This window comes from Lepus europaeus, chromosome 19 (genome assembly GCF_033115175.1).
Source record: "Lepus europaeus isolate LE1 chromosome 19, mLepTim1.pri, whole genome shotgun sequence".
In the NCBI taxonomy this organism is placed as follows: Eukaryota; Metazoa; Chordata; class Mammalia; order Lagomorpha; family Leporidae; genus Lepus; species Lepus europaeus.
This window is the reverse complement of record NC_084845.1, coordinates 9,581,961-9,608,725: the sequence shown is the minus strand read 5'-3', so window position 1 is coordinate 9,608,725 and position 26,765 is coordinate 9,581,961. Positions and strand designations below refer to the sequence as shown.

Below are 26,765 nucleotides of genomic sequence, written 5' to 3'. Positions count from 1 at the left end.
CTCGGAAGTAGCCCACGTTCCCGAGAAGTGCCAGCAAGGCAGTCTGCTCTGGGCCAGAACCTGCCTGGTGTCGTCCGAGCGCCACACAGGATGGCGAGCGGCTGCACGGGGACATAGCCCCCAGAACCTGGCCGCGCTGCCCCGTCTGCCCCGGCCCGCCCGTCTCCTCCCCCGGGGCCAGGAACCACTTAGAACATTCGCATCCAGCCCTTTGCCTTTCCCAAGCTCCACACAGCTCTGCACGAAGATTATTTTTATCTTTCCCCTTCGTTTTTACATAAGAGCGAGCCTGTTTTGCACGCTGTTCGGCTCCTGGAATTTTGTCATTAACAGCATGTCTTAGAGATCACCCCGTGTCCGTGCCCGGGCGCTTCCTTCCTCGCTGCTGGGCAGGGTGCGGAGCCTGGCCCGTCTGGAGTTCCTCAGCGGGATCGGGGTTGTTTGCAGGAGCCCAGGAACTCCTCGAGGCCCTGAGCAGGTGAGGTGAGAGGCCTCTTTGTGGATGGGGCTGGAGCCCGTGGTTTCGAGCCCATCCTCAGGTGGTACTGGGGTTACGGCCCGGGGGAGGCAGGGCACACAGAACTGGGTCGGCGGGCGAGCTCACTGGCTGTCTTCTCGAGTGGAGTGTAGGTCACCGTGTCAGGTGTCACGTGGGGGTCCTGACTGATTGGCTCACGTGAGGACCTGGGGAAGCACTGGCACAGACGGGGCCCCTGCGGGCTCCGGTCAGGCAGTGTCCTTGGCCCTCTAGGGGGGCTGCAGAGCTGTGTGGGTGCTGGGAGCAGGGAGGACTGGGGCCTGGCACCCTACTGGGCGGATCTAGTCTGCTGGACGCCCCCTGGGCAAGGCTGCCTGTGGGGGGGTCCTTGCCCCCACACTCCCCCTTGGTGTGTTTACCGAAACAGGAGTCTCTCGGAGGCGGGGGGCCCTGGGGAGCGCATCTTCTAGGCCTTCCCCAGCCCCGAGCCTCGGTGGCTCCTGGGCGGCAGCAGATGGCCTGGCTGGGCTGTGGCCCCGGAGACTCTGGGACCCAGGCTCCAAGCTCCTGCAGGCAGAGGCAAGTCCCCGCCTGATCCTGCCCCAGACCGGGCTCGGCAGGGAGCACCCCACCACACTAGGGTTCTCGCATGGTAGTTCCCACCCAGAGTTCACGCCTGGCTTTTTGCTATGTGAAAACAAGGAGAGCTGACATTTCTCCGGTGCCTACGGACTAGGCCGGGCCGCGCTCCCCGCTGGATGGCCCGTGGTGGTCCCCCCTGAGCTGCAGGGTACATCCAGGACCCAGTGTGTACGTGCCCGCCTGTGACAAGGTTTAATTTCTACATTAGACACAGGCAGAGATGCACACTAAGTGCTAAGAGGCAAGACTGCGCAGTGTAACCCAATAAAGGTGCCGAGAGCGGCTTCTCCAGACAGCCGGCCGCGGGACACGCAGCCTCCTCAGGCCTCCACGAGGACGCGGAGCGAGGGCGAGGGCGACTGCCCCCAGCTCTGGTGACCGGCAGGGCTGCCGGGGGGCCGGCTGGACACGCAGATTTCACCGCACGCCTCAGACAGGCATGTGAATTAAGACTTAGAAATTGTTTCTTTCTGGAATTTTCCATTTAATATTTTCACACCACAGTTGGCTGAAACTAAAACTGGAAAGTGAGACTGCAGGCGTGCGTATGTGTGTGTGTGGAGTCAGCGCGTGCAGTGCCGTCTGAGGGTCGGTGCTGTCGTCCTCACCGTCACACCGAGGACGTGGACGTCCAGAGAGGTTAAGGGTCTTGCCTGTGGTCACACAGAGCGTGGGCGGCAGAGCCGGGCTGCAGGTCCAGGTCTCGTGGCTCAGAGGCAGGGCTGGCTCCTCATCTCTCCTGCTGTGTCACTTTGCTGCTGTAGTTAAGAAGAGCTTGAAACATTGAGTAACTATGCACTTGCTTGCATCTGAGAGACTTACGGTAACACAGTAGAAGTTTATTTCTCTCCTGTCTGGAGGAGGCAAACAGGATTCTGCCACCCAGAATCCTCCTTGCTTTTTATCCCACCCTTGCTAGGTTTTTCCCATCTCCTTCTCGCCCACGATGGCTGGGGGAGGTCTAGCCACTGCGTCCACGCTCCAGACAGAGGGAAGGAAAAGGAAATAAAAAGGGACAGTTTGAGGCCCACGCTGTGGTGCAGTGGCATCCCGGATGGGTGCTGGTTCGAGTCCTGGCTGCTCCACTTCCGATCCAGCTCCCTGCTGATGGCCTGGGAAAGCAGTAGAAGATGGCCCAAGTTTCTGTGCCCCTGCACCCATGTGGGAGACCCATTTGAAGCTCCTGGCTCCTGGCTTCGGCCTGGTCCAACCCTGGCCTTTCAACCATCTGGGGAGTGAACCAGTGGATGGAAGACCTCTCTCTCTCTCTCTCTCTCTCTCTCTCTCTCTCTCTCTGCCTCTGCCTCTCCTTCTCTGTAACTTTGACTTCCAGATAAATAATATTTTTAAAGAAGGTACAATTCTTCTCTTTCCCAAAAGCCCAACGTAGCACTCATTTTACATTTTATTGTCCCCACCCATCTGTAAAGGTTGAGAATCAGAATCTTTATTCTGGTGGCCAAAGCCCCTGTCTCTAAAATTCAGAAGTTTGCTTGTTTTAAGATTGATTTATTTATCTGACAAGCAGAGTGTGTGTGAGAGAGATCTTCCATCCACTGGTTTGCTCCCCAAATGCCTATAATGGCCAGGCTAGGCCAGGCCAAAGCCAAGAACTGGAAACTCAGTTGGGTTTCCCCTGTGGGTGGCAGGCACCCAAGTCCTTGGGCCGTCACCACTGCCTGCCAGGGTGTGCGCTAGCAGGAAGCCAGAGTTGGAGTGCTGCCGGGGTGCCAGCATTATGGCGTCGCAGGTAAAGCCGCCGCCTGGACGTTAGCATCCCGTATGGGTTTGTATTTTGGCTGCTCCACTTCTTCTTTTTTTTTTTTTTTAAGATTTATTTATTTATTTGAAAGAGTTACACAGAGAAAGAGGGAGAGGCAAAGGAGAGAGAGGGAAAGAGAGAGGTCTCCCGTCTGCTGGTTCACTCCCCAACTGGCCGCTGGAGCTGCGGCGATATGAAGCCAGGACCCAGGACCCAGGAGCTTCTTCTGGGTCTCCCATGGGGGTTCAGGGGCCCAAGGACCTGGGCCATCTTCTACTGCTTTCCCCAGGCCATAGCAGAGAGCTGGATTGGAAGTGGAGCAGACGCCCTGAACTGGTGCCCATATGGGATGCCGGCGCTGCAGGCGGAGGCTTAGCCCGCTATGCCATAGCGCTGGCCCCATAGATTTATTTATTTGAAAGAGTTACAGATAGAGGAAGAGACAGAGATCTTCCATCTGTTGATTCATGCCCCAAGTGGCCACAACGGCCAGGGCAGGGCTGGGCTGAGGCCAGGAGCCAGGAGTCACAGTCCCAGCCCCTGTAGAATCTCTTAGAACAAAACAAAACAAAACAAAGAAAGCAGTGAGGCCAGCAGGACTGGACCGCAGACGCACCGTGTGCAACTCCGGCGTCCTCAGTGCCTCTTGCCTACTGGCTCTTTGCTCTGCTCGCTTTTCACACAGTATTTTTTTTAAATTATTTTATTTATTTGAAAGAGTTACAGAGAGAGAGAGAGAGAGAGAGAGAGAGAGAGAGGTCTTCCATCCACTGGTTCACTCCCCAGATGGCCACAATGGCTGGAGCTGTGCCAATCCAAAGCCAGGAGCCAGGAGCTTCTTCCAGGTCTCCCATGTGGGTGCAGGGGCCCAAGCACTTGGGCCATCTTCCACTGCTATCCCAGGCCATAGCAGAGAGCTAGGTCAGAAGAGGAGCAGCTGGGACTTGAACTGGTGCCTTTTGGGATGCCGGCACTGCAGGCCAGGGTGTTAACCTACTGCACCACAGTGCCGGCCCCCCCAGTATTTTGTTTTGAGGCTCTTAGTTTGTTGTTTGCTTACCTCTGCATTTCTTACACTCCCGCAAACCGACCTTCCAGTCTGACGTGCTGTAAATGGACCTCCCAGTCTGACGTGCTGTAAATGGACCTCCCAGTCTGACGTGCTGTAAATGGACCTCCCAGTCTGACATGCTGTAAATGGACCTCCCAGTCTGACGTGCTGTAAATGGACGAGGACCGTGGTTTGTTTCAGTTGTGTTCCTGTGCGTGATCCCACGTTCATTGACTGTCCTAGCGCACAGCTTGGCGGCATCAGGTGCAGTCATTGTGTGGCCTTCACTGTTGTCCAGCTCCGGAGCTCTGCCCTCCTACCTGGAGCCTGACTCCCTCACTTCCCCCAGCCCAGGTTTCGCTTTTTAAAAAATTTTTTTTAATTAGTTATTTTAATGACAGCACAAGCGTGTGTGCTCGCTCCCATCCGCTAGTTTACTTCCCAGATGCCTGCAGTGGTTGGGGCTGGGCCGGATGGAAGCTGGGAGATGGGAATTCAGGAGGGTCTCCAGGTGGGTGGCCGGAGGCCTCCCAGGGAGTTGATTTCCATAGCTGGTCACGCTGAGGCGGGCTCATACCTGCGCCTTCCCCCACATCCACACCCCACGTCTACACCCCACATCCACACCCCGTGCCTTCCCCCCTTGTCCACACCCCACGTCTACACCCCACACCTTCCTCCATGTCCACACCCCATGTCTACACCCCACGCTTCCTCCACGTCCACACCCGCGCCTTCCTCCACGTCCACACTCGCACCTTCCTGCACGCAGAGGCAGGCTCCCACCCCTGCCTTCACAGAGTGCCCCAGCCGTGCCCCTGCGCCAGCTGCCATCGGAGGCTTTGGGCTGCTGGTGGTGGATTTCGTGGGCTGAGGAGGTGGTTCTGTCACTGCTGTGGTTCGGATGCTGTCCGTTGTTTCCAGTCGCCTCTTTCTGCCGTGTTACTGGGAGAGTGGGTCCTTCTTCGCTCGCCAGATGCAGACCGTGAGCACTTTGGAGGACTGTCTGAAACGTCTGTGTCCGTGTCTCGTTCTGCCTCTGGACCGTGGTAGCTGCGGCGTCTCGTCCTTGGCGTCTTGTTTCCCTGTGCGCCTGGCCTGCGCCTGCCTGCACCTGCCTGCATGTTGGGTCTTAGGCGGGGGAAGTTACGGAGACCTGGATCGCGCAGACTCGCTCTGCCTCTGCTGGCTGCTTGTGGGCATTACCCACCCCCAGGGTCTCCTTTCTCCAGGATGCAGGCGGGAGCTGCCTGGGTGACTCCTCTCCTCGTGCAGGCCTGCTGTGCGGCTCCTCGGTGCAGGGCTCCGCGTGGCCTGGTGACCTGCATCCGGGGCATCGTCACTGCTTTTGCTCACATGCGTGTACATTGTGTCAGAACTATTTGCCAGAGGAGACGGCGCAGCAGGTCAAGCCGCAGCGGGTGATGCTGGCATCCCACGTGGGCGCCAGTTCAGGTCCTGGCCGCTCTGCTTTCCATCCAGCTCCCTGCCGATAGGCCTGGGAAAGCAGCCCAAGTTGGCCCAAGTGCTGGAGTCCCTGCCACGACCTGGGAGACCCAGATGGGGTTCCAGGCTCCTGGCTTCAGCCTGGCCCAGCCCCAGCCATTGCAGCCATTTGGGGAGTGAACCAGCAGATGGAAGATCTCTCTTTCTCTCTCTGCCTCTCTCTGTAACTCTGGCTATCAAATAAATAAATAAATCTTTAAAAATAATTATCTACAAGAACATCTATGAGAACAGTCTTGTTGTATCATATAATAATCATAAATATGAGATTTATTGATATATTCATAGTATAACTCTTTTTAAAGGTTTATTTATTTATTGGAAAGACAGAGTTATAAAGAGGCAGAGGCACAGAGAGATATCCTCCATCAGCTGGTTCACTCCCCAAATGGCTGCAAGGGGCAGAGCTCAGCCTGTCTGAAGCCAGGAGCCAGAAGCTTCTCCCAGGTCTCCCACGCAGGTGCAGGGGCCTAAGGACTTGGGCCATCTTCTACTGCTTTCCCAGGCACAGCAGAGAGCTGGCTCAGAAGTGGAGCAGCTGGGTCTCGAACTGGCGCCTATATGGATGTTGGTACTGCAGGCGGCGGCTTTACCCGCTATGCCACAGCGCCGGCCCCTGTTTCTTAATATAGGCAGAAACCTCCCATCCAGTGGTTTCCAGTAGCTGAGGCTGGGCCAGGCTGAAGCCAGGAACTGGGAACTCAATCTGGGTCTCCCACATGAGTAGCAGGGACCCAACTGCTGGGGTCAGGGACAGAGCAGGGACTTGAGTCAAGGCACTCTGATGTGGGATGTGGGCATCCTAAGCAGGGTCTTAATCACTGTGTTAGCACCTACCCCGTGTCTTCTTAGTCTTCTTCATATATATATATATATATATATACACACACACACACACACACACTCAAACTTTTATTGATTTTTTTAAAAGATTTTATTTATTTATTTGAGAGGTAGAGTTACAAACAGTGAGAGGGAGAAACAGAAAGTTCTTCCGTCCGCTGGTTCACTCCCCAGATGGCTGCAATGGCCGGAGCTGCGCCAATCCAAAGCCAGGAGCCAGGTGCTTCTTCCTGGTCTCCCTTGTGGGTGCAGAGGCCCAAGGACTTGGGCCATCTTCCACAGCTTTCCCAGGCCACAGCAGAGAGCTGGATTGAAAGAGGAGCAGCTGGGACTAGAACTGGCACCCATATGGGAAGCCAGTGCTGCAGGCGGAGGATTAACCTACTGTGCCACAGCGCCAGCCCCTGATTTATTTTCATTTTTATTTGAAGCGCGCAGAAAGACAGATGGAAAGAGCCCTCCCATCTGCTGGTTCACTCCCCAGATGCCCACAACAGCCAGGGCTGGGCTAGGCCAAAGCCAAAAGCCTGGAACTCAGTCTGGATCTCCCACGTGGGTGGCAGGGGCCCAAGCACTTGAGCCGTTGTCTGCTGCCTCCCGCAGTGCACAGAGCAGAGGGTTGGATGGGAAGTAGAACAGCAGGACTTGGGGCAGGCGCTCTGCTGCGGGAATCCAAGTGGCAACTTAACCCTTAGCCAGACACTGCCCCAGAGTTCCCCCCCCCTTCCTCCCTTCCTCCCTTCCTTCCTCTGTCTCTTTTGAAAGGGAATGTCACAGAGGGAGAAGGAAAGACAGAGATCTTCCATCTACTGGTTCACTCCCCAAATGGCCAGGCTGAAGCCAGGAGCCTGGAATTGCATCCAGGTCTCCCATAGGGGTAGCAGGTGTCCAAGCACTCGGGCCGTCTTCTGCTGCCTTCCCAGGTGCATTAGCAGGGAACTGTATGGAAAACAGAGGAGTCGGAACTCGAACTGTGGTCACGTGGGGATACTCGTGTCGCAGGTGGCAGCTTAACCCACTGTGCTACAGTGCCAACCCCACCGTATTCTTAATATGTTAATAAGTTTTATCAGACTTTTCCAGTTCCTTCCAAAGGGAGAGTTGGTCTGAATAACCCAGGCTGTTGACCCTGAGGCTAGCCCATTGGTACTCTCTGCTTGTCCAGTTTCCAGGCGATCGGAAGCTCGCTGGTGGTGTCTCCCGAGGTTCTGTGCCTCTGAATGCTAGGATTCCAGATTCTCGGGACCTCTCACCGGGGACCCCAGGGCACTGACACCTTCAGTTGCCCATGTCAGAGGGCTTGGTGGCCGAAGCCATTATGGCCTGGTTGTCACCAGCAGGACTCGGCTGGGGGCTCTGCATGGAGACCAGGGTGGTGCCAGGCGCCCCACACCAGTCTCTCCCTGCGGGATTCCTGGCCTCTTGTCAGCTCCGCACCTGTGCGCTTCCCTCCGCAGTGGTGGCGCGGGAGGAAGAAGGCCTGGACTCACTGCCGCACTGCTTCCCTCCTAGGATCTTCATCATCTGGGCCATCAGCAGCTGGTTCCGCCGAGGGCCGGCCCCTCAGGACCAGGCGGGCCCTGGAGGAGCCCCGCGCGTCGCCAGCCGCAACCTGTTCCCCAAAGACACTTTAATGGTAACCGCTGGATGCAGGGGCGGAAGGTGACAGGTGGGCGGAGTGTGGGGCAGGTGGGCGGGATGGAGGGGTTCCTGGTCACCATGGGCTCTGAACGGTTGGGGTGTGGGGTCGCCAGGCAGCGTCCGTGGGGTGGAGCCCATGCCTTCGGGAAGTTGACAGCGCAGGCCTTTAGTACTTGTTCTCAGGGCTGTGGGAAGGGAGCTGGGGAGACGTTGTGGGCACGGGCAGAGCCGGAGCTTCCCTGGCCAATGCCGGCCCCAGGGTGGGCTTCTGCCAGCTGTGCGGCTCTGGGTTCTGTCAGCAGGGTGACCACTGCCCCGCTTCCCTGCTCCATGGGCCGTGGGGCAGGAGGGGCTGGGCTCCCACTCCCCGTGTCCTGAATGGTCAGCTGGTGCCTGCTTTGCCCTGGGGCTGCAGCCCAGAAGGCGGCCAGCATTCCGGGGCTGCTACTGCTGTCCACGCTCAGCTCGGAGGGCAGGCTGCTGGGTCTCCAGCTGCTGCGCACCGCTGGCTGCCAGGCTCGGCCAGGGCAGACACGGGGTGGGGAGGAGAAGTGACTCTCTTCTCTCCGCGACTCCCCGTCCCCACGCACGCTGGTTCACGAGGGGCCGACGCCGCCCGGCTCTTCCTCCGCTCTTTATCTGTGCACGCGCTGAGGCTCCGATGAACCCCTGAGCTCTGGCCCACCCCCCCGCTCCCACCCCCAGAACCTGCACGTGTACATCTCGGAGCACGAGCACTTTACAGACTTCAACGCCACCTCGGCTCTCTTCTGGGAGCAGCACGACCTCGTGTACGGCGACTGGACGAGCGGCGAGAACTCGGACGGCTGCTACGAGCACTTCGCAGAGCTGGACATCCCGCAGGTAGGGCGGCCGGGCTGGGCGCACAGCACAGGGCCTGCTCCCGGTGCTCTCGCAGCCCTGCCCACAGCCCACCTGCTGCGCTGCGTCCCGGGGTCTCTGTGCTTCACCCTCCCTGTCAGAAGGAGGGCCATGGGGGTGAGACCTGCCCCGGGATTCTCCCAGCTGCCCCGAGGTGTGCAGTCCCGGGCTTTAAACCAGCAAGGGATTAGTGATTGTCCTGGGGTTTCTCTGGTGTCACCAGTTTGCCCGGCAGCCCAGTTCAAAGTAATTTTAGCTGATGTGCATTGAGCACCTGCTAAGCGCAGGAAGCCAGCTAGGAGGACTCATGGAAACCTCCCGGCAGCCCCATCTGACAGATGAGCAAGGTGAGGTGCAGAGAGGTAGAGCGACTGCCTCAGGTCACACAGCTCAGGCTCTCTGACTCTGGTCTCTGGCAGCCCCAGGTACAAATGCTACCTCCTCCAGGAAGCCCTCTTTGGGTTCTCAGAGCCTGCTGGGCTTCCCCATCCCAGCCCTGCCCACACTCGGTCCTTACTGTGTGGGTCAGGTCTTTCTCCCCATGGGGTTGAGTCCTGTGAGGGTGAGGCTGGGACTGTCTTGGTCACTTCTGTATCCCCAGGACTGCCCAGCAGGGGACTGGGTGCAGGATCAGTAAGTGTTGCACCTGTGCTGAGCCCTCCTCTCTGTCCAGCAGGCCTCCTGGGAGGGGAGGGGTTCCTGCTAGGGCTCTGGGGGCTGAAGCAGGGGTGCACATGGCCTCTCTCGAAGCCTCAAGCCAAGCCCCCAGGCCCCAGGCCCCAGGGCCGTCACCCTGGCCAAGAGAGCTGCTCCTGGGCGCCGGGGCATCATCTGCTTCCAAGCTTCAGGCCGGGGTCGGGGTGGGGGTGGAAGGTGGGGCCGTGAGGGGACACCAGGCCCCGTGGTGAGGCCGAGCAGCTCCGCTGCAGGGTCAGGCGCAGGGCTGGCACGGGCTCTGCCTTCCGCCAGTGCCCCAGGCACCGTGCTGCCCCTCCCTTCCCTGGCGGCTGGCCAGGTGAGTGAGGTCTGAGCGAGGACCAGCTGGCGTCCCACACCTGGTGTGCAGCATGGGGAGGCCACAAGCCCGGCTCGCTGGCTGGAGGCGCTGTGGCGCTGCCCACGGTCAGGGCGCAGCCGTGTTGGCCTCACTTCCTGCCAGTGGACGCATGAAGGCCGCAGGTGGATTGAGCCCCGGGCTGTGCAGGCCCCGCGGCAGGGCCTCTGGAGAAGCCTCCGTGCTCTCTGGGCAGCGCTGGAGTGGGCATCCTCCTGGTGGGCACCGGGCGGCAGAGAGCAGGGCCTGGCACACACGGCTGCCGCGGTGGGGCCGGGACCCGGGTCTGCTCTTCCCCCGAGGTGGGCTCCCCCGTGCTCAGCTGCACTCCGCCCCTGGCACGCAGTAAATGCTGCAGCATTGGGGGTGACTGCGGTGGACCTGGGGTGGCCCAGCGTTTCCGCTGGGGCTGGCCTGCCGTCCACGCACCGCCTGTCTCTCTCAGAGCGTCCAGCAGAACGGCTCCATCTACATCCACGTCTACTTCACCAAGAGTGGCTTCCACCCAGACCCCCGGCAGAAGGCGCTGTACCGCCGGCTCGCCACGGTCCACATGTCCCGGAGTAAGTCGCTCGCCTGCAGCCAGGACCCCGCATCCAGGAGACGTGGTCCTGGGAGCCTGGGCAGTTGTGGGGGCCAGCAAGTCCCAGGGCCAGAAGGGCAGCGCGAACCCTGCTCTCAGGGAGTAGGATTGTGGCGCGAGCCTCATCCGCCCTTCACGGCCTCCGTGGCTCCCTGCGAGGAACCGGGTAGAGAGCAGGCAGAGATGGGTTTGAGAAGGGGAGACGCAGAGTGTGTGAAGAGCCAGGGCCAGGCTTGGCCGCGCACGGCCCGCAGCCCGACTCGCTGGGGAGTGGACAGAGGGAGCTGGAGGACGTGTGAGGTCGGCCAGGTGATCTCTGGGTCTGCATCTGTGTCCCTGGAGCCCCATGAGCAGGCGCTGTCGTGCCCGGCACCTGGGGCCTTGTTTGGTCTGCTCTGAGCCAGCGGATCCCAGATGCTCGGGTGGGCAGGGACTGTGGGGCTGGCTGTGGTCTTCTGCTGTAAGCACTGTCCCCATTTTCATGCTGCTGGGCCAGCCAGGTGGTGCTGGACGCCCACTGGGAGAATCCTAATCGTAAACAAAACCCTGGGTCCCGTGGTGACCTGGAGGACCTGGGCGGAGCTGGGCCTTTGCAGCTTCCTGGCCAGCACTGAGCAGGTTGCTGCGTGCAGAGCATACATACTTCTTTTTCTTTTTCAATCTTTATTTGAAAGGCAGGGAGAGAGAGAGAGAGAGAGAGAGAGAGAGAGCTTCCACCTGCTGATTCACTCCCCAAATGGCTGCAATGAATGGGGCTGGGCCAGGCCAAAGCCAGGAGCCTGGAACTCCATCTGGGTCTCCCACGTGGGTGCAGGGGCCCAAGCACTTGGTTCATCTTCCGTTGCTTTCCCAGACGCATTAGCAGGGAGCTGGATTGGAAGTGGAGCAGCCGGGACTTGAACCAGCGTCCACATGGGATACCAGTATCACGGGTGGTGGCTTTGCCCTCAGTGCCACAGCACCGGCCCCATTATGTATTCTTACGGTCTCTCGTGCGTATGTGGTTTCACATGAAGCTGCTGTGTCAGACAGCGGAGCCCTGTCTCCCGTCCGCCCCGCCCCTGCCCGCTCCCCTCGGCGGCTGCTCTCAGCTTCATTTAGCTGTTTCTCCCACTGCGTCCTGTCCACGCTCTCCTCCACACGTCGGAGCTGCCATTTCTTAGTTTTTCAGTTTCAAACGTTCTCTGACTCTCTGCTGTGGAAGAATAGTTCTCCACACAGGAATGTGGTCTTTGTTAGAATAGCACTCAGCCTCTGAATGCTTTGGAGTGTGTGCCTATTCCACATCTAAGCTACACAGTAAACACAGGTTGTTGTTTCTAATTGTTTAGAGATCTGTTTTGTTTATTTGAAAGGCAGAGTGAGAGAGAGAGAGAATCTTCCATCCTCTGGTTCACTCACCAAGTGGCCACAATGGCTGGGGCTGGGCTAGACCAAAACCAGGATCCTGGAACTCCATCTGGGTCTCCCGCATGGGTGCCGGGGCCCAAACTCTGGGGACATCTTCCACTGCTTTCCAAGGCGCATTAACAGGGAGCTGGATTGGAAGTGGAGCAGCCGGGACTGGAACTGGCGCTCTGATAAGGGATATTGGCATTACCCATGGCAGCTGAACCAGCTACACCACAATGCAGCCTTATTAAGTATTCTTTTTTGCCCAACTCCTTACTTTCTGGGTGGTTAGTAGTTATCATTTGGGGCTGGAGTTGTGATGTGCCAGGTAAAGCCGCTGCCTGCAACATTGGCATACCAATGGGCACTGGTTCGTGTCCTGGCCGCTCCACTTTCAATCCAGCTCCCTGCTAATGCACCTGGGAAAAAGCAACAGAAGATGGCCCCCGTGTTTGGGCCCCTGCACCCATGTGGGAGACCTGGAGGAAGCTCCTGACTTCTGGCTTTGGCCTGGTCCTGGCCATCGCAGCCATCCAGGGAGTGAATGAGCAGATGGAAGACCTCTCTCTCCTTCTCTGTAAGTCTTTCAAATAAATCTTCAAAAATGATGATAATAATTGTTATCTTTCTGCTTTTAGTGACTTTTTCCTTCGGTCCACTGTCTCCTGCCCTGATTGGTGGCCACTGAAATCTCTCCCTGTACCCATTTCACAGATCTGGACATTGGTCCCTCAGAAGGCCCCCTATTCTCCTAAAGTGAATTTTTTGTTTTTGAATATTTATTTATGTGAAAAGCAGAGGCACAGAGAAAAGGAGAAACAGACAGATAATCTTTCATCCGCTGGTTCACTCCCTAGATAGCTACAGTAGCCAGGTCTGGCCAAGCCAGATCCAGGAGCCCTACCCAGGTCTCCCCCACGGGTGCAGGAGCCTGTGAGCTCAGGTCATGTCCACTGCTTTCCCAGGCGCATTAGCAGGGAGCCGGGTGGAAAGCAGAGCTGGGGCTCAGGCCGGCCCTCCGTGTCGGGGAGCCCACCCTGGCGGCGGCAGCTGAACCGCCGTGCCGGAACCCCAGCCCTCTAATGTGGATGCCGTGCACTCTGCCTAGCTCTGTTTCTTTTCTTTGGCCACCTTGTATGTATTGAGATTGTCCCAAACGTTCCCTGTGCACTGGCCAAGGTCCCTGGCTTTTTGTGTGTGCTGCAGGAGCGGGCGTCATTCCGTCTGCGTGAGCTGGGTCTGTCCTACTCCTTGTCAGAAAGTCCCCTTTGTTTTTTGTTAGCTGTGCTAGATGAGCCTGTGTTGATCCCTAAAACCGGTTTGGAAAATTCCCCGTGTTTGCTGAGCGCTGTAGAACAGGACCGTGTCCGTGCCCCCTGCGGTGGCGGGTCCCAGCTGGCCGCCCTGCAGCGCGGGAGCAGAGGAAAGCGACACGGGCGGCCTGAGGGGCAGCGCAGCGGGCCACACTGCCTGAGCCTCGAGCCGCCCTGCGTGGGCCCTGCCCGCCTGTCGGCCCGGGCAAGGCCCGTGTTGGCTGTGGCTTGTCTTTGGTGATGGTGCCGTTGTCGCTGGGACAGACGGCAGTGTGGTCTGCAGAGTCGGCTCTGCAGCCAGGACCTGAAGAGCCCAGAGGACAGCCAGGCCTCCCTCCCCAGCCTTGGAGCTGGGACCCCTGGGGCGGGGGCTCCTTCCAGGGACTCTTGCAGTTGGCCACACGCCACCTCCAAGGCAAAGAGTGAGCGTGGGACCAGGCTGGGGTGGGCGTAGAGCAGGGCTGTCCCCCGAGACTGCGCCACAGGGGAGGCCGAGAGCCTCTTCGCGGAAGGAGGGGATGCTGGGACGCGGTGCTGATTTCACCCAGCGTCGTCTGCACGTAGCGAGAGTCCCAGAATCCCGTGCACGTCTCGCCCACGGCCTGGCCCTGGACCAGTGCCTGGTGCCGCCTGTGGCCAGGCCCTGCTGAGAACAGGAGCCAGGAGCCAGGCATCTCGTTCTGTCATCCTTTCTCCCCCAGCCCAGTGCTGCCCTCCCAGCCCTGCCCCCTTCCCGCACAGTGAACGCCCACCCTGGGGCCCACTGCTCCCCCGGACCTGGGGCCGAGTGAGTGCAGAGAGAACAGTGGGCTGACGTTTGTGGGAGCTGCGAGAAGAAGGGGCGCTCCTCCCCGTTCCCAGGGAAGTGACGCCCCTTGGCTTGTCGGAGCCAGAGTCAGGGTGTTGCCCGGCCCCTCTCCACTTCCCCATCTCTCCGGCCCCAGGGGCAGGCCGAGTCCTCCTTCCCCAGTGAGGAAGAGCAGAAAGTCCCTGGGCGGAGGTGGGCGCAGCCTCCCCCGCAGCCGGCCCGTGGCCTTCGCAAGAGGAAGTGAGGCCACGCCCAGGCGGGGACTCGCAGCCCCCTGGGCTTGGCGTCTTCATGTCCTGCCTCAGACTTCGCTGCAATGTCCACAGCCTGCCCGTTTGTGGCCCTGTGCGCGGTGGGTCCTCGCTGAGCGTGTGCAGGCGCAGGGCAGACAGCCCCAGGGAGGCGGCGGGCGGTCACCTTGCGGGGCCGGGCGGGCGGACAACACCTCAGCACCGAAGGCTGACGGGGGCCGCTGTGAGGCTTGTGCAGGCCCTTCCGGGGCACCGGCGGCTCCTCCCAAGCCCAGCGTCGGATGTGAGCAGAGGACCCGCACAGGCACGGGGTGGCGAGTCGCTGGCTGCCCTGTGGAGAGAAGGCTGTGCTGGCCGGGGGGCCAATGGCAAGGCGGTGACAAGTTGACCACAGTCACCCAGGAGGGAGCCCCTGGCTCCGTGGGCCCTGGAGGTGGGAGGGGCGGTGGGGCGTGAAGGGTAGGGAGGGTGCCCAGGACAGAGCTGCCTGGGGAAACTGGGGCTGGGGTGGGCATGTGTCCTGGCCTCTGGCTGCTGCTGAGACACCTCTCGGGGTGCCCGAATCCCACACGGAGCGCCTGGGTGGGTTCCCAGCTCTGCTTCTGATCTAGCTTCCTGCTGACAGCAGCAGAGGCGACTCGAGAGCTGGGTCCTGCTGCCCCTGTAGGAGATCCGGGTGAAGTTCTGGCTCCGGCCCAGGCTCCTAGGGGCGTCTGGGAAATGGAATAGCAGATGAGCGGGATCTCTCTCCCTCTCTCTCTAATAATTTTGTAAAAACAAAGAAACAAAATCTGGGGGAGCCAGGCCGGCTAAGGGTTGGCGGGAGGTCAGTCCCAGGTAGCGCGATTCCTGGCGGGGGGGGGGGGGGGGGAGGGCGGCGGGAGCAGCTGCTGGCACACGCGGGTCTCTCACGCCCCCTTCCCTGCCACAGTGATTAATAAATACAAGCGCAGGCGGTTTCAGAAAACCAAGAACCTGCTGACGGGAGAGACAGAAGCTGACCCAGAAATGATCAAGGTAAACATGGGCGGGGCTGGCAGGGCCCCAGGGACCAGATGGGCCCTGCCGCTGCTGCCACCTGGGGGAGTGGGAGGAGTCCAGACAGAGTGGCCCTGGGCGGTGGGGGCAGGCCTAGCCCCAGGCCCACTCCAGTGAGGACGCCTGCTCAAGTCCCACAGCCAGGAGGTGTTGGTGCCTGAGAAGGTGGCTCAGTTGTCTCACGGGGTGGATGGTTGCTGCCACCCTGGGGGCTGTGAAGCCAGCACGTGGACCTGTGGTGACACTAGGGGCCACCTCCTCCCAGCGGGCTGACACTGCCAGCCCAGGGCCAGGCTTTGCGGCCTGGCCTGTGGAGTCCAGGCTGCCGAGGGCTGCTGTGAGCCGGCCGGGGAGCTGCCTCCGGTGGTCCTGCGGTCCTCGTACACTGTTGTGGTTGTCATGGGAACCTTGGGGCCGGTGCCTGCTGGGCACCTCCACTCAGCACCTCATCTTCCCTCAGAGAGCCGAGGACTATGGGCCCGTGGAGGTGATCTCCCACTGGCACCCCAACATCACCATCAACATCGTGGATGACCACACACCGTGGGTGAAGGGCAGCGTGCCCCCACCCCTGGACCAGTGTAAGCCCCCAGCCTTCTGGCCCCTTGGGAGCCTTGGGAAGGGTGCTCTGGGCCCGATTCCTGGCTTCTGACCTTGCCCCCTGAGAGAACTTTCTAGGCTGTGTCTCTCCTGAACTCCCCCCGTCCTGTCCTGTCTCCTTTGTCTCCTCCCCCCACACCCACTCCCCTGGTGACCCCAGGACTGACCCCCGTGTGTCAGAGTCAGGCTGCAGACAAGGCTCATCCAGCCCACAAGCCTTTTCCACAAATACGCACCCATTGCCCACGGTGTTCTGAAAATCCCAGTTGGTTTCCTGGTAAAATCGGGGCAGCCGGGGCCGGATTTGACCAGGGCCCAGCTGCGTCTTCAGTAGGGGTCTGACCCTCCTGCCCTTCCCACCGCGGGCCCAGGGCCCTTCAGCTGCTCACAGCACAGCACCCCCAAACGCCAGGGGGCCTTGTCGGGGCCTGCAGACCCCTGGAGGCCTCGGGTGCCAAGTGATGCCCCCGCTTCCTGCAGACGTGAAGTTCGACGCCGTGAGCGGCGACTACTACCCCATCATCTACTTCAACGACTACTGGAACCTGCAGAAGGACTACTACCCCATCAACGAGAGCCTGGCCAGCCTGCCGCTGCGCGTCTCCTTCTGCCCGCTCTCGCTCTGGCGCTGGCAGCTCTACGCTGCCCAGAGCACCAGGTCGCCCTGGAACTTCCTGGGTGACGAGCTCTACGAGCAGTCGGACGAGGAGCAGGACTCGGTGAAGGTGGGTGCTATGGACAGAGCCGGGCGGCGAACGTGGGACCGGGCACCCTGCGCACCTGCCCAGGCTCCCAACCTCCGCTGGGTTCCGATGGCCTCGTCAGGGCTTTTCTGCTTGCGCGGCCGGGCCCTCTGCGGCTGACCTGGCGCAGCCCTGTGCCCCCGACTTCGGGCTCTGACCCCTGACTCTGCCCTCTCTGGAATCCCTCCTGCCGGTGCCTGTGGCGTCCGTGCTGTGGCCACTGCAGGTCCCCGTTCCTCACGGCGGTGGCCCCCTCCCCCAGTCGCGGCCTCCTGCCCCCTTGCCGTCTCCCCATCTGCGGGTCTCTGGCCTGCAGCCCTGGGGGTGGTCAGCAGGTCCTACAGGGGTCTTGGGGCATGAGAGAAGGCTTCCGGCACGGCCCCTGGCTGGGGGCGGGGCTGCACTCATGTGCACCCCCCCACAGGTGGCCCTCCTGGAGACCAACCCCTACCTGCTGGCGCTCACCATCATCGTCTCCATCGTCCACAGTGTCTTTGAGTTCCTGGCATTCAAGAACGGTAGGGCGTGGCCCTGGGGCCTGTGGGAGACCACGGTGGGGGTGGTCCTGGGGGGGTGTCCCGCTCGTCCTCCCTCCCCCATCCTCCCCCTGCCTGGGCTCTCGGCCCCACTCTCCAAGGGGCCTTGTGAGCCTGGAAGGGGAAGGGCGCCCAAACTCCCAGCCCAGAATCTCCCACCGACCAGGGGAGCAGCGGAGGGAGGGGCTGGGCCCGCTGCCGGGCCGAGGCCGGGGCGCGTCTCCAGGAAGCAGGCCGGGGAACTCCGAGGCCAGGAGCAGGGAAGCCCCGGTGCTGCTCCCCCTGGTGGGCCTGGCCCACTGCCTCGCCGGGAGGCCCTGTGCCAGCCGCACCTGGTTGTATGGCCGCTGTGCTGGTGGCCAGGCCCTGGCCTGCACATCCCCACCAGGTGGAGGCCAGGGCAGAGGCTCAGGGAGGGGAGGTCACTTGTCCGTCCACGCAGCTGCCAAGTGGCCGCCTGTCTGCCCCGACTGATCCTCCAGACCCCAGGGGCCCCGAATCAGTGGAGAGTCAGTATCAAGCTGCTGGTGGCGTGCCTGTCCCGGTGCTACAGTGCCAGAGCTGGCCAGGGACTGGTGTCTTCAGCCGTCCTGGGCAGGACCAGCTCACTAAACTCTGCCCCCGGAGCTGGGGGGCGGGGGGCTCTGTCCAGATGAGAAGTGAGGCACGAGGAGGCGTGGCCACTGAAAGGTCCCGCGGCCCCTTGGGTCCACCCACCCTCACTGGAGCCTGTCTCCAAGCCACTGCCTCCACGGGGCCCAGGGCCTGGATGGACAGGTGCGCTTCTGGCCTGGTGAGCCCTCACACACTGAGTGCAGAGCTGGCCCTGCTGACCGCCGGAGCGTGCCTGTGGGAGACCAGGGCTTCCAGGGTGTGGCTGGGGGCTCCCCTGGGGGCATTCAGGTGGGGTGCCGGAGGGACCCCAGGTCGGGGAGCAGAACCCAGGCTCGCTGGTGCCTGCGGGTGCCCGCCAGCCCCGTGAGGGGTTGAGGAGCCAGAGGAGGCGGTCTCGGTGCGGCACAGCGCAGACCTGGCTGTGCTGGCTCTGCGGGCTCCCGACCTCACCTTCGCAGCCCAGTGTGGTGAGCCCTGGCGGGGGCCTGCAGAACACCCACCTATGCGGTGCCCTGGGCAGCACTGGGTGGACATCCCGGGGGCTGAGGCCGCCGCCGCCCAAGGGGCGTGAGGGTCATGCAGGAGGGCGTGTGGCGGCTCCTCAGCCTCCGGCCGCCTGCCCCGCACAGATATCCAGTTCTGGAACAGTCGGCAGTCCCTGGAGGGCCTGTCCGTGCGCTCCGTCTTCTTCGGCGTCTTCCAGTCGCTGGTGGTCCTGCTCTACATCCTGGACAACGAGACCAACTTCGTGGTCCAGGTCAGCGTCTTCATCGGGGTCCTCATCGACCTCTGGAAGATCACCAAGGTCATGGACGTCCGGGTAAGACCGCGGGTCTGGGCTGGGGGGCATCGCCCGGGCCCGCCGACCCTGGAGCTGGCCCTGGGGCTTTCCCAGCCTGCCTCGCTCCCGGGACCCAGGGGATTTTCAGAGCAGGGGATTTCTCAGGTCACACGTGGGGCAGGGGAACTGGGAACAGTGGGAAGGGCAGAGATTGGTTCTGGCGTGGGGGCAGGAGCCAGGGAGGCAGCTGACCCGGTCCGGCCCCTGTCCACAGCTGGACCGGGAGCACAGGGTGGCAGGATTCTTACCCCGCCTGACCTTCAAAGACAAGTCCACGTACATCGAGTCTTCAACCAAAGTGTATGACGACGTGAGTGTCCGCCCGGAGGGCCCAGGTGCTGAGGGAGCAGGGGCCGCGTCCTCCGGGCCCTGGGGCCCCTCCCTGCAGCGTTCGCTTCCTGGCTGAGTCCCGGGTCTCCAGGACCACCTGGAAATTCCCGTGGTGCCACGTGCAGGCCGGTGTGGGGGGTGAGGGCGGGGAGCTGGAGCAGGCGGCCTGTGACCCCGCAGATGGCATTCCGGTACCTGTCCTGGATCCTCTTCCCGCTGCTGGGCTGCTACGCCGTCTACAGCCTCCTGTACCTGGAGCACAAGGGCTGGTACTCGTGGGTGCTCAGCATGCTCTACGGCTTCCTGCTGACCTTCGGTGAGGCCGGGCAGGCAGGCAGGCTCACGGCCAGTGTGGGAGACAGGCCGGGCGGGCAGGCAGGCTCACGGCCAGTGTGGGAGACAGGCCGGGCAGGCAGACGCGCTCACGGCCAGTGTGGGAGACAGGCCGGGCGGGCAGGCGGGCTCACCGTCCAGTGTGGGAGACAGGCCGGGCGGGCAGGTGGGCTCACGGCCAGTGTGGGAGACAGGCCGGGCGGGCAGGCAGGCTCACGGCCAGTGTGGGAGACAGGCGGGGCGGGCAGGCGGGCTCATCATCCAGTGTGGGAGACAGGCCGGCCCCGAGCGGGCTCACCGTCCAGTGTGGGAGACAGGGCTGGCCCGAGCAGGAGGACGTGAGGTCCGTTTCTGTCCTCGACCTTGGCAACATCTTGTGGGAAACCAGAGCAGCAGCAAGCAGACAGGGGAGTGCCGGGGGGGGGGGGCGGGGTGGAGTGCCAAGGGGACCCTGGTGTGAGTGCGGTGGAGGGGGTGGGAGGGGCTGGGTGAGAAGGCCCCGCCCCCTGCTCACAGGTGTCTTTTCTGCACAGGCTTCATCACCATGACGCCCCAGCTCTTCATCAACTACAAGCTCAAGTCCGTGGCCCACCTGCCCTGGCGCATGCTCACCTACAAGGCCCTCAACACCTTCATCGACGACCTGTTCGCCTTCGTCATCAAGATGCCCGTCATGTACCGGATCGGCTGCCTGCGGGACGGTGAGGCCCGGCCGGCGTGGGCGCCCAGCGCGCCGCCTGCGCTGCGCTCACGCCGCCTCCCCGTCTCCCCGCAGACGTGGTCTTCTTCATCTACCTCTACCAGCGGTGGATCTACCGCGTCGACCCCACCAGGGTGAACGAGTTCGGCATGAGCGGGCAGGACGCCACGGCCGCCCCCACCCCCGCCCCCGCTGGCGAGGAGCCCCAGGAAGCCCCTGCGAAGCCAGCCCAGGACAAGAAGGAGGATTAGACACCACGGTCCCCGCCCGCCCCGGCCCCTGGTGACAGCACCCGCCTCCCCGGCCTCCGCCCCCCCCCGCCGCCGCCCCCTTCCCGGACAGATGGGGCCGGGGCCCAGGGCGCGCCGACGGTGGGGGCCGTCTGGCCGTCTATCCTCTGTGTTCGCAGCCACCTCGCCCTGCCACAATCATGGGGAAGCCGACGGGGCGGTGCCGGGGTGGGCCGGGCGGGGGCGGGCTGGGGCCCCGCGGGGTGCCCTCGGCCCTCCATCATCTTGTCCCTGTCCCGAGCGCCCCTGCCCCCACACCGCCGCCCTTTAACAGTCTGGATTTAATAAATTCATATGGGTGTTTAACTTAAATCCAGCCCCGCCCCTCCCTCCCGGACTGCGCTGGGCGGGGGCCCTGCCGGGGGCTGTCTCCTGTGCCTTGCTGGGCCGTTGGCTACTTCCGCCGCCTCCAGCCCTCGAGGGCCCTTTTGTCCCTGTCCCTGTCCCCAGTTCGCAGACGCCCCCCGAGCTGCTTGCCTTGAGCTTCCGGCTCGGGCTCAGCCCGGGACCAGTCCAGAGCAGCGCGCGCGCCCCCTGCGTGGCTCAGCCCCGCACTCCAGCAGGGCCGGGAATGTGGTGGGCAGCCAGGTCTGCCACATGCGTGAGCTGTGGGCGTCCCTGGACTGGGGCCCGGCCACCCGCCTCACAGGTGAGCGCCCTGGCCTGCACCCTGAGGGCAGGGGCCCTGCAGCCCCCCAGGCTCCTGCAGGCTCCCCATGCTGTCTGCCCCGCGGAGCCAGGCAGGGAGCCCACGGGCCAGCGGAGGGGGCGGTGCAGCCGCCTCCCACCTGCTGGCTTCCTCGCCGGGGCTGCATAGACCCCGGCTTCGCTGCCGTGGGCTCTTGGGCCACCGCACCTCGCCGGCCGCATTGCCCTGGTTCCTCCCCCGCAGCCCTGGGCCCAAGCTTTTTGTTTGTTTCGTTTTAATCTCATCTGCTTGAAAGGCAGAGTGACAGAGGGATCTTCCACCTACGGCTGACGCCCCAGATGCCTGCAACGGCCAGGGCTGGGCCAGGCCAAAGCCAGGACCCGGGAGCTCCATCCAGGTCTCCATGGGGGCGGCAGGGGCCAAGCGCTCGAGCCATCCGTGCCTTTTCCCCGGTGTGCGTCCGCAGGAAATCGCGCTGGAAGTGCGCATGTGCGGCGCTCCGGTGCGGAGTGCGGGCCTCGCAGGCGGCCCCTGCCCTCGACACCCAGGAGTTTGGCAAGGCCCCTGGGCCGCTCCACACCTCTGCCAGGCCCCTCCCCGCCTCCTGCCGGCGCTGGCCGTCTGTCCAGCAGCTGGAGGGCACTTTGTAAAGCTCGGGCACGGCACGGCCAGCCCCTGCTCTGACCCCACCATGGCCCCCGGGGTCCTCATAAGCGCTCTGGCTTCTAACCCTTGAGCGACCTTAGGGGAGGGGGTGGGGCTTCTTAACCACACCCACCCAGCTGTGGCATAATTTTTCACCTCCAAGTGCGCCCCCGCACCTCGAACTCGCTGCCCCAGGCTCACCACTCCGCACCTGCGCACCCTCCAGGTCGCAGTTCCAGTGCCGCCTCTTCCGGGAAGCCTTCCCTAACCTTCAAGCTGAGTCAGGTGCTCCCATGAGCCCCCGCTGCGTGCGGGTCAGCCTGCACGGGACAGACCCGTGAGGATGTGGCTGAGCTCCCTCGGGGGATCAGGCGCACGCCCGAGCACAGAGCAGGGGCTCCAGCAGGCGAGTGGACTGCGCCTCCCCAGACCTGTGGAAGTGCGGGCCCTGGCTGTGGAGACGCCACGTGCGCTCGGTGCTCCTGGGCTGTGGGTTCCGTGTCCACAGCCCAGCAGAAACCCTGAGCGCCGAGCACGTCGACCCGTCCTCTCGGGGCCAGACGTGTGCGTGGGCCAGAGGGGACTCGTGGGGGCGCCTGGGTCTGTCGTCATGGGAGCCCCCTTGGCGGCTCCTTACCACGATCCAGGCTGTAGACCAAGCGCAGGAATGGTTTGCTTTCTCCAGCGCACTTGATGTTTTCAGTGTCCCCCTTCCCTCCTGGGCCACCTCCCTGTGCTCACTCCGTTTTGACTGCCTGTTCCTGAAACCGGCCACCAGGTCTCCCATCACTGGGACAGTCCCCCCTGTAGCTACATGTCTCCCGCACTTGTCCAGGCTCTGGTGTGGCGACCTCGGAGCTCTCCGGGGACACGGCCCCCCAAGCCCAGCTGCCGCGTGGCCCTCCCCGGCAGACCTGGCTGCTCATCTGCCGCCCTCTCTTGGGCTTCAGCTCCCCCATGGCCAGGGCTTTGGATGTTAGAACAGGGCCTGGCGCCATGACCCTGCGCAGTAGCGGAGGAGGGGAGAAGATGGAGCCCCAAAGCCCCTGCGTGATCTGTCCTGGGTCGGTGACGAGAGGCCAGGCCAGTGAGATCTGTATGGAAGTGTCCACTACTGCTACCATCGTCTCCACCCTCACCACCGCCCCGTCGCTAGGCCCATTGTCCAGACGGGAAACTGAAGGTCGCTGCCTGAGGTCACACGGCTGGCACATGGGAGACCCAGGAGTCGCCCCCTGGGCCGCCAGTCAGCCCTCTCCTGAGGCTTTTGTAGGTCCAGTCCAGCCTGCCGCCTCTGTGTGGGGTTAAAAACAACCCAAAGCCAGTACTGTCTGCTGCTGGCGCTGTGGTGTAGTGGGCTAAGCAGCGCCAGCATCCCATGTGGGTGCCGGTTCGAGACCCGGCTGCTCCACTTCCCATCCAGCTCTCCGCTATGGCCTGGGAAAGCAGTGGAAGGTGGCCCAAGTCCTTGGGCCCCTGCACCCCCATGGGAGACCCAGAAGAAGCTCCTGGCTCCTGGCTTCGGATCAGCACAGCTCCAGCCGTTGCAGCCATCTGGGGAGTGAACCAGTGGATGGAAGATTCTCTCTCTCTCTCTCTCTGCCTCTGCCTCTGCCTCTCTCTAACTTTGCCTTTCAAATAAATATTTAAAAAATAAAAAAAAAAGAATATACTGTCTCATGTGTGAAAAAGACATTTCAAAATGTATATCCATTTAAAAGGCAGACAGAACCAGCGAGCTACCTGCTGGTTCACTCCCCAGATGCCTGCAACAGCCAGGGTGGGGCCAGGCCAGGAGACTAAAACCCAGTGCAGGTCTCCCCTGTACTTGAGCCATTGCCGCTCCTCCCAGGGCGCACCTTAGCAGGAGCCTAGAAACCAACACAGAGCCAGGACTGGACCCCAGGCCCTCCGATGTGCGATGGGGGTGTCCCAGTGTCCCCATAGAAACAAAGAAAAGGCCTTTTTGGAGCACAGCCACGCTGGTCATTGTGCCCCAGCTTTGGCTATTCCTGGGCAGCAGAGTGAGAGCACCCGGCCGGCCAGGGCCTGAGCCTGGCGTGGTCCCCGGCCGGCCCTTGCAGACAGTGGCCGCTCTGTACCTCTCTCCAGGGCCTGAAGGGCTGGGAGCCACGCTCAGTCCACTGCCGGGGCCAGGCCCGGCCTGGGGAGTGCTGTGCCCAGGGTCCAGGGCAGGCGGCGGCTCACACGGGGCTCGGTCAGCCTAGGCTGGGTCACTCTGCCTGGACAACGCAGTGAAGAGCTGGAACACCCAGACGCCACCCACGGGCCACGCGGGATGCGGGCGCTTGCCCTGTGTGCGGGCCCCCGGGAGCCCCTGTGCTCAGAGGCTGGGCGCACGGTTCCCAGATGTCACTGATGTCCCTGTGCCCCCGGGGGCGCGCCCACGGCCGTCCACAGCGGTCCAGGCACTGGAGACCACCAGGGGCGGGGCGCAAGTCCCAGAGCCCGTGCCCGGCCTACGCTTGGACCACCACGGACAGCGGCTGCGAAGCCCCGGGCCCGAGAAGCGCCAGCTCCCATCTCACGCGGAGACCCGGCTCGCGGCCTCAGTGGTCTCTGCTGGGCAATGGGCGGCGGGCGACCCGCCTCGGCCCCTCCGCAGCGCCCGGCCTCCCCTTCCCGGCCGGCCCCGCCCCCGGGTCACGTGACGCGCGGGGGTTTTCCCGTTCCCCTGCCGTGATGTCACCGCGGCGAGCGGGCCAATGGGCGCGCAGGCCGGCGGCGCCGGGGAATTCCGCCGCCCCGCCCCCGCCCGCCGCCCGCCGGCCCGGCCCGGCGCCCCCCGCAGCCCCGGGCGCCGCGCGTCCTGCCCCGCCTGCGGCCCCAGCCCCTGCGCCGCTCGTCCGGGCCGCGATCGTCCGCGGGGCTGCTCGCGTGCGCGCCTGGGTCTGGCCGGCCTCCGAGCCGCGCGTCCCCGCTGGCCGGGCCATGCCGAGTCGCCGCGTCGCCAGACAGCCCGCTGCGCCGGAGCTGGGGGCCCTGGGTAAGCGGAGCCGGGATCGGAGAGGGCTGGGGGGGCTCCGGGCTCCCGCGGGACCTGGGGGCGGTGCGGGGGCTGCGGCGGCTCGGGGACGCCGCGCTCGGGGGAGGAAGCGGCAGAGGACGGGGAAGGGTCCGGCCCGAGGTGCGGGCGAGGCGTCCCAGCGAGGAGTGAGAAGGGGGCGGGGCCTGACCCTGAGGCAGACGAGGGGGCGGGGCCTGCGCGCGAGGACGGGACGGGGGCGGGGCCCAGCGCAGAGAAGGAAGCGCGGCGCAGTCGGAGGGCCGAGGGGGCGGGGCCTGGGCCCGGGTGGGGGCGGGGCCTGACGCCGAGAACGCCCCGCGGGTGGGGGCGGGGCCTGACCCTGAGGCGGAGAAGGGGGCGGGGCCCAGCGCGAAGAAGGAAGCGCGGCGCAGTGGGAGGGCCGAGGGGCGGGGCCTGCCGCCGGGAACGCCCCGCGGTGAGGCCCGCCTCCCTGACCATGTAGTCTGGCCGTGTGTGACCTGGGAGCAGGAAGGGGCTGGGGACTCCCGTAATGAGGGTAGGGGGGCTTCGAGGCCCGAGCTTAGCGGGGAGACGGAGGGGGCCTGAGCACGAGGGAGGCTGGGGTGCGTGACAGGAGCTGAGGAGCGGGCTCCGGCCGCAGTCAGGGAAGACAGCGGCCCGGGGCGGGGCTTGCGCCTAGGGGCGGGGCTTAGAGGGCGGGGCGGGGCTTGGAGCCCAGGGGCGGGAGTCCTGGGCCGCCCCGCATCCTCCCCTGAGCCCAGCCTCGCTCTCTGCAGGGTCCGCTGACCTCTCCTCGCTCTCTCTCGCCGTCTCCAGGACCACAGGTGAGCGCGCTCCACGGTCCCCGCGCGCCGGGCGTCTCGGGCGTGCGAGTGGGGCTGGGGGAGGCCGGGCGGGCTCCGTTTAGGGGGGATTCTCACCTGACGGGCGGTTGAGGTGGGCCCCGAGGGCCCCCCCACCCCGAGACAGGAAAACCAGTCCCCTGCTCCGAGAGCCGCACCGTGGGACAGCAGGGGCGGGGGCTGGACGTGGGGTCTACAGGCTGTGTGAGCGTCTGCAAACCGCCTCCCCGCCCGGGCCTCAGTGTTCCTCATCTGTAGGATGGGCATGATTGAGGACGCAGGGGCCTGAGTGACCGTTCACAGCAGTGTCCTGCACACAGAGAGCCTCAGTGACCGTGAAGTGTCACTGGCATAGTAAGCGATCGCTAGTCTAAAATAGCTCTTTCTTTTCTTTCTTTCTTTCTTTTTTTTTTTTTTTTTTTTTTTTTTGACAGGCAGAGTGGACAGTGAGAGAGAGACAGAGAGAAAGGTCTTCCTTTTTGCCGTTGGTTCACCCTCCAATGGCCGCTGCGGCCGGCGCATCGTGCTGATCCGAAGCCAGGAGCCAGGTGCTTCTCCTGGTCTCCCATGCGGGTGCAGGGCCCAAGCACTTGGGCCATCCTCCACTGCCTTCCCGGGCCATAGCAGAGAGCAGGCCTGGAAGAGGGGCACCCCAACCGGGACTAGAACCCGGTGTGCCGGCGCCGCAAGGCAGAGGATTAGCCTGTTAAGCCAGGGCGCCGGCCCTAAAATAGCTCTTTTTCTTAAGAGTTACTTTTTTTTTTTTTTTTTCTTATTTGAAAGGCCAGGAGACAGAGGTCTTCCATCTGCTTGTTCAGTCCCCAAATGCCCATGACAGCCAGGGCTGGGCCGGGCCAAAGCCAGGAGCTTGGAGCTCCATCTGGGTCTCCCACGTGGGTGGCAGAGACTCAGGGACTCGGGACATCCTCTGCTGCTTTCCCAGGCCACAGCAGAGAGCTGGATCAGAAGTGGAGCAGCGGGGACTCGAACCGGCGCCCGTATGGGATGCCAGCACTGCAGGTGGCGGCTTCATCTGCTGTGCCACAGCGCCGGCCCCGCAAGTTTACATTTTTAGCAAGTTTCCAAGAGGTGCTGAGAGCTGCTAGTCTGTGAGCTCCCTCAGCCCACGCGGTCCAGGGCTGCCCAGGGAGATGCAGAACCTTGGCCAGATCGCGACGTCCTGTCTCACAAATTCACTGGGCCTCGGAGGGCAGCGGGGGTCCTGTTGCGAGTGCCCAAGGCCCCACGTGGCTGGGTCCCGGCTGGACTCAGAGTGCTGACTCGGCGAGCTGAGGTCTTATTTATTTGAAAGGCAGAGCAATAGGGGGAGAGGGAAAGAGAGGGAGAGAGAGAGGGAGACGGAGAGAGGGAGAGAGAGAGAGAGAGA

At 63.0% G+C, this 26,765-nt stretch overlaps 2 protein-coding genes across 2 annotated transcripts in view; both read left to right on the top strand.

Annotated features, from left to right (window-relative positions):
* The window catches only part of CLPTM1 (CLPTM1 regulator of GABA type A receptor forward trafficking), a 28,199-nt gene extending 7,655 nt beyond the window's left edge, over positions 1–20,544 (top strand). Inside the window, 12 exon segments of the mRNA XM_062176294.1 lie at positions 7,795–7,918; positions 8,629–8,787; positions 10,305–10,422; positions 15,138–15,223; positions 15,705–15,825; positions 16,325–16,569; positions 17,012–17,105; positions 18,368–18,558; positions 18,794–18,889; positions 19,090–19,225; positions 19,776–19,943; positions 20,018–20,544. Coding sequence (XP_062032278.1) covers positions 7,795–7,918; positions 8,629–8,787; positions 10,305–10,422; positions 15,138–15,223; positions 15,705–15,825; positions 16,325–16,569; positions 17,012–17,105; positions 18,368–18,558; positions 18,794–18,889; positions 19,090–19,225; positions 19,776–19,943; positions 20,018–20,193 — 1,714 coding nt within the window. The 3' untranslated portion in view covers positions 20,194–20,544.
* Positions 20,545–24,438: 3,894 nt separating this feature from the next.
* Positions 24,439–26,765, top strand: part of RELB (RELB proto-oncogene, NF-kB subunit) — a 27,269-nt gene continuing 24,942 nt past the window's right edge. Inside the window, exons 1-2 of the mRNA XM_062177115.1 lie at positions 24,439–24,533; positions 25,313–25,360. Of these exons, the coding sequence (XP_062033099.1) occupies positions 24,479–24,533; positions 25,313–25,360 (103 nt within the window). The 5' untranslated portion in view covers positions 24,439–24,478. The remainder of the gene's footprint in view (positions 24,534–25,312; positions 25,361–26,765) is intronic.